The 11352-nt window shown below is 47.8% G+C and overlaps 1 protein-coding gene across 1 annotated transcript in view; it reads right to left on the bottom strand.

Moving 5' to 3' along the window:
* Window positions 1–11143, bottom strand: part of LOC134459742 (receptor tyrosine-protein kinase erbB-4-like) — a 556606-nt gene extending 545463 nt beyond the window's left edge. Inside the window, exon 1 of the mRNA XM_063212139.1 lies at window positions 10830–11143. Within this exon, the coding sequence (XP_063068209.1) occupies window positions 10830–10902 (73 nt within the window). The 5' untranslated portion in view covers window positions 10903–11143. The remainder of the gene's footprint in view (window positions 1–10829) is intronic.
* Between the last annotated feature and the right edge of the window lie 209 nt (window positions 11144–11352).

Raw genomic sequence — 11352 nt, 5'->3', positions numbered from 1 at the left:
AAATGCATGACCACATAAATACACTGTATATACAATAGACACAAACATAACTCTCTCTCTATATATATATATACTGTATCTCTCTCTGTCTCACTCTCTCTCCATCTCCCTCTCTCTGTCTCACTCTATCGCTCTCTCCATCAGACACAGGCACACGCACGCACACACACACGCACACACACACACACGCACGCACACACACACACACACACACACACACACACACACACACACACACACACACACACACACACACACACACACACACACACACACACACACACACACACACCTCTGACACATTGTGTACCATCATAATACTGCAGGCCACTGAACAGTAGTCATGCGGTGTGTGTTCCAGTCCATGGTAGCACAACACACATGTTTACTGCTACATTCTAATTCCGCCTTTTCTTCTATCTGCTGTATCTCTCTTTTTTCACTTTCTCTCTCTCTCTCCCTCTCTCGCTTTTATTCACTTCTTTTTTATCTCTCCCTTTACATCCATCCCCCCCTCTCTCTGTCTCTCCCTCACTCTCCCTCTCTCTCTCCCTCTCTCCCTCCCTTACCCCAGTCGGTCTGAATTCCCTGGCTCCCAGGCGCCCGCCATCACAGCTGCCACTTCCAAACGTGCGCTCATTTATTACAGGTCAGGGAAGCAAAAGGAGCCGTTTAGAGAAGGACAAAGCGGCCGCTCCACCTCGCCGTCCCACCTGGACCGAGCCGAGCCGAGGGGACACAGACACACACAGATGCCAGACAACCCACACACACACACAAACACACACACGCACACATGCACACACACACACACACACACACACACACACACACACACACACACACACACACACACACACACACGCGCGCGCGCGCACACACACGCAGACACACACAAACACACACACGCACACACACACACACACACACACGCACACACGCACACACACACACAATACACGGATCCACAATGCACACACGACACACACTTCACACATGCACACACGCATATATTTCAGCCTCTCCCACTATTGTTTTAACACACACATATGCACTGACTTGATCTTTTTCTCCTCTTCCCACTGTGTAATCAATCATCCCACTGCTCTTGCTCTCTCTCTCTCTCTCTCTCTCTCTCTCTCTCTCTCTCTCTCTCTCTCTCTCTCTCTCTCTCTCTCTCGCTCTCTATTTTTTCCCCTCAATGTCTCTTCCTGATTTCCCTATGAGTCCAGAAGCACCCCCAGGCTGACACAAACACACAAGTACGCGCACACACACACACACACACACACACACACACACACACACACACACACACACACACACACACACACACACACACACACACACGCACACGCACACGCACATGCACATGCACACGCACACACTCGGGCATAAAACAAAAAGTACAAATACTGGCAGTTTCAAAGGAAGGCCCGCTTGCTAGGTGTTATTGTAAGATAAATGAAAACTAAATATTCAATGCGATTTGCATGCTCAATAAATTACAAAGCAAATAATCAAACACACACGTATCATTGATTAAACCTGCATTACAGCAGGCTAGTTGTCCAACTAAATATGCCTTAGAGGTATATCTCTTGACTTCTTTCATTACGCCAACTAACTTTAAATACAGCAAAAATGCACATTGAAAGTGTTTTTTTATGGCACGGATTATGAATTCAATTTCAGCACCTCAAACGAGTCCTTTGCTGACACAAATTGAGTCATTTGCGCCACTTCATTTCGACCATTGATTATTCCTCCTGAGGCTTGTTAGCTTATGCTCCAAAGGTGAGGTGCCAACTTATCCAATAAATCAATTAATTTCCGTAACAACAGCCTCACACAGCCCAGCCACCCACCCACAGGCACTCAGCGCGGTCTCCCCTGGGGTCCTCCCACTCCCACTGCATCGCAGCATTAAGCACATACAACCAACAACAACTACCCATCACTCACGGGAAGATAAATGAGAAAGAACGAACGGACTGCTAGCTTGCTCGGGGTGCGCAATTATGGCTTAATCCCCATAAATAACAACCCTAATCTCACACAAATGAGGGCTGCTTCGAGAGGGGCGGTACCGGGTGCAGATTCCTCGCGTGTGTACAGTACGTCCGACCGACAACAAGGACAAAAGCAGGGAGACGAGATTAGAAATGCCTCCCACGGCGTGTCACGTCAGTGTATAACACGCGAACGACATGCTGTAATTACGCAGCCGACGTTGATTAGCGGTGGGCCGCTTTCCGAAGACAACTTTACAAAAGCGGCGGACAAAAGAGGTTGCCGTTCTCGCTTTCTTCCTCTCGCTTTCTGTCTGTCCATCTCTCTCAGGATGTCTCTCTCTCTCTCTCTCTCTCTCTCTCTCTCTCTCTCTCTCTCTCTCTTCCTTTTCCACAGCATGCACTGGCAGCACACCATGTTCTACACTACACTACACAAAAAAACACACACACACGCACACACACAAACACACACACACACACACACACACACACACACACACACACAGCCGACGGACCGAGTGAGTGAGTGATACAACAAGGGGACTTTGGCATGTTGACGGCGACGGTGCCAACCTGCTATTAGCCTTATTGTGTGTTGAGAAACTCGGGCATGAGGGGGCCGCAATTACACACTGGGTGTCCTCACTTGCTAGTAATGAGGATTGCAGGGCACGGGGGCAGGTCCTATTGTTCCTCTAATACATCTTGACATACAGTAAGTGTTGTACACATCAAGGAGAGGTGGAGGATGGGAGATGAGGGGCTGAGGGGTTGTCGTAGCTTTATAAACGCCCCGGGTCCCATTTCAGCTCAATACGGAGTCCGTACTTTTAATCATAATTACGGGACGGTTCCGTATTTCAAGGGAAAGGTTGGCAACCGTAGTAAGAGCCAGATACAGTTCCCAAAAGAGCCACACGTGGCTCTCGAGCCATAGGTTCCTGACCCCTGCTCTAATACATCTTGACATACGTGTTGTGCACACCAAGGAGATGAGAGGTGGAGGATGGGAGATGGGGGGGTTGAGGGGTTGAGGGGTTGATGTAGAATGAGTGATGGGGATGATGGGAGGTAGCAGAGTTACACAACATAATTTGCTGGGAAGAGATATATTACATTACACTTAACTGACACATTTATGTTTTTTTCATCCAAAGCTTGGAACCTTTATCCAAAGGTTATGAGTCTGGTTAAATGGCACTTCAGCCATGGATGATACCAAACAGTGGGGTGGGATTCAGACCAGCAACCCCCTGCTTCGAAGACCAAATCCCTAACTATTAGGCCACAGCAGCAACTTCGGAAGGTAAAAACTGTTGTGTGCATTTCTTCTGCCCATAATAAGCAAGACCATAGGTCAGTTTGGGTGAGTTCATGCACACCACACATGGTCACTTTGTTTTGATTCACTTCTATGTTTCCATGCAACAACAAAAGCCATGTATTTAACACGTAGGCCTATGTCTTTTCCTGATAGTTCTTATTTTATTGTCAGTGCCAAAAATGTCATATGTCTGGATCAGCTGGGTACTTAAGACGGGTGATTTAACTTATCCATCAATCTGCATAAGATTTATCCACTCATTCATTTAAGTTAGCTCTGATGATGCTTAGATCAAATATGTTACAAAAACTTCTTTAGCCGCTTCAAACAGGATATGGCACCTCCACAGCAGCGTGCATTTTTGCAGGTATTTAGAAAAAACAAATCAGAGTAAAGTACATGAGAACAACACAGGTAGCAGCACAGTCATCTTTTTTTCTCAATCAACACCTTGATAGTCTAATTTACTCACTAAGCGTTGAATTAACGCTGCAAAATATACTGTGTGAGGGATGAAACGAATGGGGGGATGGATGAGTTTGTGCACAGGGGGGGATGTAGGAGTGCGGAAATGCATGTCGTTTGCTAATGCAGGTAGATTTCCATACTGAAGGGCTGATCATACGGCGAGGCAATTCTAATAAGGTGCGCAGCAGTGATGGCGACAGTGGAGAGACCCAGTGGTGGTGGTGGTGGTGGTGGTGGTGGTGGCGCGTTGGTGATAAAAATCAGCGTGGATTTCTAAAAGGCTATGAAAGGGAAACACTGGCTCCATTGATACATACAGACGCCTGACTCGATTCACAGGAAGCGAGTTAAAGCGTGTACGTGGATGGAGTGACAGGAGTAAAAGCAAAGAGAAAGAGAGAGAGTGATGCGTTCATTTAAAAAAACGTGTCACGCTGATTTGACATGGCTACGGAGGATGCTAACTCACAGCTATGATGATGGCTTACAAAAAAAGAGAATAAAAGAACTATGGGGGGAAAAAACAGCTCAACTGAAACATTACTGTGAAGCATTTTGTTGTTGTTGCTGTTGTTGCTGTTGTTTTTCGGTTTCTTTCTTTTTCAAACTGTACCCTGAGGACAGGAAACAAGTAAATGTTCTAGAAAACAGTTTCCTGTCTTTCTGTTACTGCACTAGCACAGCCGGAATCAGTCAATCATCCAGTTAATGTCACCAACATCAAAATAAAAGATGAATAACAAGTTGACTACTCTGTGGATGAACCTCAAAGTGGAACATGTGTATCACTCAAGAGGCACTAATGGACTCATTGAAATTCAGTTTGAGCAAAATTCATTTTGAGAAAAAAAAACATGCAAACCTTGACCAGAGTAGAGCATAACACTAGGAAAGGGGGGAATACAAAACCCTGCAAGGCTGGTATTGGCAAGTCAGACCATTTCAGAAGGGATGTGAGAGACAGATGAAGAAAGACAAGAGTGAAAGAGTGAAGGGAAGATAGAGGAGAACAGGAAGGAATGGAGGGGGAGAAGAGAGGCAGGGAGGGGTTACTGACCTGCTCCCATAGCTAACCGAGGGTAGGGCTTTGTGGGTTGCAGGAGCCAGTGCAGCGAGTGGGGGGGGTTGGTTGGAGGAGCGTGCTGTTGAGACTGAGTGTGGTGTGGTGTGGTGTGGCGCTGTGGTAGGGGTGAGAGGGGTGGTTGTGTGGGCCGCTGTTGTGGGTTTCTGAGAGGAATTACAAGTGGTGAAAAAACAACCCCCTTCGGGCCATTGAAAAGAAAGCCCCAGGAGGCTTTTTCGGCCGTGGGCCTGCCTGCCTGCCTGCCTCTTTGCCTTGCCTGCCACGCATGTAGACCCCGGAGAAAGCAAGCCCCCAGGATTACAACCAGCCTTATTGGTTTTTCTACCCCCACCCCCCCCTTCTCTTTTTTCGCCACGAGAGCTGACAAAGTCGGAGATACTGTTCACTTTCACGCCATTCAAAGACGAGGAGGGTGGGGGAAACAGGGGGAGCAGGCAAGGGTGACAGAGAGAAAAAGAGCAACGATACGAGCAGAATCGACAGGCAGGGATGAAAGAAAGAAAGAAAAAAATATATAAAACTAGCGAGAAAAGAAAGAATGACAATGAGAGGATGAGAGAGTGTTTCAAAAGAGAGGAGACGAGCGTGTAAAAAGGCTCTGGTTTTTCTTTTCTTTTTTTTCTCTTTTCTTATTCCTTGCAGCCGACGTTTGCTTTTGTCACTTGTAACACCCTTGTACACCACCACCACCACCAGCACTAACCACAACCATCCCCCCGGCCCCAAACACACACACTCTCTCTCTCTCTCTCTCTCTCTCTCTCTCTCTCTCTCTCCTCCAGTCCTCCACTCCTCCCCTCCCCGGACTTGGCACGAGACAAGTTCAGCCAAATCAAAGAAGCCCATTCTCTCCATTAAGCACAAAGCAGATAGAGGTTAACCCTCCAGCACTGCCAAACGACAGGAAGGGGGGGAGAGAAAAAGAGAGAGAGAGAGAGAGAGAGAGAGAGAGAGAGAGAGAGAGAGAGAGAGAGAGAGAAGGACGAGGGCACTGAGAAATGACGGTCATTACGATGGGCAGTGGGGCTGAATTTCCTTTTTAGTTCATTCTTTCATCCAGACAAGTGGAGAATTTCCACCCAACCCCACCCCCCACCCCCCAAAAAAAGGAAAGATAGAAAGAATGAAAGGAAAAGAAGAAGAAAATCTCTGCATGTCGCCGGTCCGTGTAAACATTTAGACAGCCACTTCTGTTGTTGTTGAAAAGAAGCGTTTTGTTAGGGCATTTTATGCAACACAACTTGTTTTTGTCCCCCATTGCGCTAACTGACATAGGTCATCTGCTGCAGTTCGGTTGTGTCCCCACGTACCGTCACCCCCCCCCAGACCACCCCTCCAAAACACCAACACACACACACACACACACACACACACACACACACACACACACACACACACACACACACACACCAATCGCCAAGTGTCACAGTAGGAGTCGTGGACAGGCCTCATATCGGATTCCATTGTGAGCGACTTTATGCGAGCGATTCCTACACTACACATTGTACTGTGTGTCTTGGACTTGGACAGGCCGTCCAATTAAAATGCAAGTGCGCTGTTGAGCTGGGAATCGCTATGTCCCCCTGCGGACCCCCTGACCAACACAAGGTCACATGCACTCGCCGAGCTCCAACAAGGGGGGTGCGGAGAGAAGCATTTCATTAAGCACTTTTCATTGATTAGCAGGCCGTGTTTCGCGGCCCATGGTGCGGGCCTCTGAGACCACCAGTGTTTTTAATTGCATTTTCAAACAGGCTGCACCACCTCTCTGCACACACACACACACACACACACACACACACACACACACACACACACACACACACACACACACACACACACACACAGATATAGAAATGCACAGATGCATACAAACACAAACACACACACCCATACACACGTACGCATACGCGCACACACACACACGCACGCACATGCACGCACGCACGTACACACACACACACACACACACACACACACACACACACACACACACACACACACACACACACACACACACACACACACACACACACACACACAGTTATAGAAACAAAGAAACACACAAATGCATACAAAAGCACTCACACACACACACACACACACACACACACACACACACACACACACACACACACACACACACACACACACACACACACACACACACACACACTCAAGGGCCCTAATGGAGGCAGCTAACTGTTCAATTTTCTGCTCACCTTTGTAAGGGGAACTCATTGGTAAACAATTTAATGGGTCCCCATCACCACTACATGCAAGGGAGGCACTCTGCAACTTCATCATGAGTACAACCCCCCCACACCCTAACACACACACACGCACACGCACACGCACACGCACACACACCCTGACACACACACGCACACACCCTGACACACACACACACACACACACACACACACACACACGCGCGCGCACTCGCACGCACGCACGCACGCACGCACGCACGCACGCACACAACATCATTATTCACCAGCCAAACCGATTCCGTAATGGTGCTGTTATTAGACATTGGAAGGTTGACATTGGACATACGGTGCCTGGTGCATCTCTCTGGCAAAGTGCCAGGAGAGTACCGTTTGGCATGGCAAGGTTTACGAGGGCACCCGGTAGCACACACACAGCCATAACTCAAACAACTTGAGCTTATAGCGTTGCTATTTTAATACACATCACATTGGGGAGGGCTATCCATGCCCGGAGGTGTGGTGCCAAACAGGAAAGCCGACGGGGGGGCGTGTTGGGGACAAAGGGGTCTGGTGTTCCGGGCCCAGGGAGATGAAGGGGGGGCTCAGAATTGGGCTCTTATTACATTGTGTACTGTATTAGATGGGGGGGGGGGTTCAGATGACACTGTCCCAGCCTCTGCCAAAGCTGTCAGTGGCCCGAGTGGAGACCTTTTCTCACTTCCGGCCTCGACAACCATACAGTGACAAGATCAGCTTTGTCAAACACACAGCCCGTGCCATACAGGCCGTGCGTACAGTACATTTGGGGAGAAGGACGAGAAGGAAAAGCCTTTCCTGATGAAAAATGGTCTGTCTAGACTAAACTAGACCAGCAGCAGCCACGGATCTTAATTACCAAGAGATAAATTCTCATTTCCGTTTTCGCTCCACACGAAGCCACCCACGACGGCACGGCACAACGTAATCCGGGCCAAAGCTGATTAATAATTTGATATTGGTATTCTTGGGGCTGACCGGCAGTAATTTCCCCGAGAACTCTTAAATGTCATGGTGGCCCGGGTCAAAACCGGCTGCCATCTGCCTGCACATAAGACAGTGGCAGTACATAATGAGGCCCATTACCACATCTGTGGCACAGGAGGGGGAAAAAAAGATATACAGGCGGAGGGGGAAAGCAAGGTAGGAAAAGAGGAAAAGAGATAGAGTGCAAAACATCATAAAAGAGAAAGAGAAAATGAGAGACAGGTTGAGAGAAAGAGGAGCAAAGAGGAAAAGAAAATGAGGGGAAATAGGGAGATTGAGAACCAGAAAGAGAGAGTCGGTATGACAGAGAGACATGAAGTGAGAGAGAAAGAGAGGAACGGAGAGAAAGTGGAAAAAAGAGAAAGAATGAGAGGTTGTTGAACTCCATAGTAAATATTACTGCAGTAACCATTTCAAGGATAGAACTGGACCTCGATTGAAATACACAACAGAGCATGCCACAAGAGACTGAGCAGCCAGAGAGAGGGGGGGGGAGGAGGAGGAGCGCGATAATGTCAAGGCATTTGGCAACAGCCGAGATGAATCTCTTATTCTGCATACATAGCATCCCGAGTGAACGGCATAGCTCGCATTCTTCCTCCGCGCATTTGCATCACAAATAATGCCGCTTCTTTGGCGGGGATTTGGCAAGCTTTAATAACCTTGACAGAGGACGGGCCTCTTTCACTCGGCCTCAGAAGGTGTCGCCTCACCTCTCCACGGCATCCTCTTAATTTGGTCATCTAAAAGCAATTCAATCAACATAATGTTTCGCTCTCTCGGGGGTCCCCCTATGCACTTGATACCTGCCAGAAATGGGCTTTTCATTATGTTTTCTTTTATTATTTCTTTTTACCCCCACAAGGGCACCCAGCAGTGGGAGTCTGGGGAAAAAATAGTAGGTATTGAGAAGGGGTGGTGGGAGCAAAAGTCACTTTACTAATTACATGGGAGTAATTGTGTGTCCGGTGTTGACGTTTTGATGACATGGTGTTTCATTACTGCTTGCCCATCTGAAAAGTTATATAAAAGTGTGTTGAGGGATTTCATTTCACTGTAATATTTTTTTGCCATATTTAATGCATGTCTTCCAGTAATTCTTAGAAAACATATCAGTGTCGCTAACTTTGGCAGTGACTATACAAATAAAATCTAAATAATGAAATTAAGGTGTTATCATTTCAAAGAGGAAATAACACATAGGCCTACATGACAACGAAACCAAATTGCGTTCGACAATTATTTTCTTTGTAAACCGTGCCAGTCTGTTTTCCCTCTTTGTTTTGGGTAAGCTACTTACTGACCATATCTGCTTGATTTTCAAATTAATATATTCAAAAAAGAATGCTGACGAAGCCGCCCTCGTTCCGCCCTCTGTTGATATGACAAGACCCGATTCATAAACGGCCGGCACTGGTGCGCGGGTCTGTTTTCGCAGTCGATATGCATAATGAACGGCATGCATGAGACGCAGCGGAGAACGCAGCGTGGGGCCCACTCGGCTGGCTCGCCTCTCGGAGCGAAGCGGTGGGCAGAAAAAAAATATTCGCTTGCCTCAGCGTGTCTCCGTTGAATACCACCATCGTGTGGAGGAGACGCACACAGCTCACTACGTCAGTCAATCGCCACTGCCAGTGTCACTCAGTTCCAAGTTTCTCACTACACCACATCCCCACCATTACGCTCGAATATATTTAAATACTGGCACAATGTTGGCATAAGAACATCATGTTAGCATATTGGGCAAAGGGAGAATCGATTTCATCATCAGGTCACGCCGTCCTATCCATCAAAAACAGTTGGAGTGATTGTTCCACTGCCGTGGCAAGATAACGAGTCAAGCATCCGTCAGGTAGGCTACGGAGTGCATGATACCGTGACAGGTGCCATTTCTAGCCGTGTTGGACACTCGCTTGCACTGGGTGGTGACAGGTGAATACCATTTGTCATCATTTGTTTAGGGACATTCGATATCTCTTCTGCACACACACACACACACACACACACACACACACACACACACACACACACACACACACACACACACACACACACACACACACACACACACACACACACTCACACACACAGAGAGAGAGAGAGAGAGAGAGAGAGAGAGAGAGAGAGAGAGAGAGAGAGAGAGAGAGAGAGAGAGAGAGAGAGAGAGAGAGAGAGAGAGAGAGAACACAGAGCAACAATAGGCCATACAAAAAACCGCATCAGTCGCTAGACACTTGATTGAATGCCAATGGCTACGTCCCATAGACCACCACCACTGCATTTACTGTTGTCTTACTGTTGCCAGACTGTCAGGGCAACCCTTCACCCAATCTTAACTCTGGGAGTCGATTGATAGGCCTCCTTTCTCACAGCACCAAAATTAGCCAAATGCAGGGTTACGAAAGAGTGTGCGTAATGTGCCAAACACCATACGGCTGACATACGGTCCTTTGACGTAGCCCGATATGTCCCAGCCGAGTTTCCCCCTGAACAGTAGACTGGGACTGAGAAGTCGAGCGTGGTGCGTACGTCTCAGTTCGGCAACTTTAATTTGACAAAGCGTGTGCCAAACGAGAGGCCATCTGGACTCTCTTAGGACAGAACATTCCCTTGGTTGTAAGTGTGAAACGAGCGTTGGCTGACCGCCTCGGCTCGGACCGTAAACAAACACCTTGCGCACTCACACATTGCCATGCACTCACCTGACTGCGAAGCGCTCAGCCAAATCACGGACGAAGTGACAAAGATGCAATGAAGAACGCGGGGAAGCTTCATTTTGATCAGAAGATTCGACGACTGTAACTCCCTTTTTTCTCACATGTCCAGTAAAGTATCCCGTTTTTCGCGCGGTAATAAAACTCTGCTTGCCTGTGTGTCCAGTCAGTGCGCAATTCTGATTGTCACATGTATGTCAGTCGGGGGGTCGTGCTTAATGCTTGTGGCTTCGGTGGGTTAATGCAAATAAAAGTTATTTGGAGATCGGGTTTGTTAGTTTCCACTGCGCCAATGGCTTCGTGTAGATTGCTAAACTGAGACTGACATTATTCTTAGCTGATTTCGGCACGGAGCGAGCGCTCTGTGTCAAGGCACACCCCGCGAATGTGTCTTGCCGCCCATCTAACGAATGATTGGCTGTGGGAACAGGTCCTTTTTGAAATGCCCACCCCAAAGCCCTGTTTGCCGTCATTCATTGGTCGAGTTGCTTATTAATGTGTTAAAAATGAC

The sequence above is a fragment of the Engraulis encrasicolus genome, chromosome 12 (genome assembly GCF_034702125.1).
Source record: "Engraulis encrasicolus isolate BLACKSEA-1 chromosome 12, IST_EnEncr_1.0, whole genome shotgun sequence".
Classification (NCBI taxonomy): Eukaryota; Metazoa; Chordata; class Actinopteri; order Clupeiformes; family Engraulidae; genus Engraulis; species Engraulis encrasicolus.
Note: the sequence above shows the minus strand (reverse complement) of the source record. Positions and strands in the feature narration are given on the sequence as shown.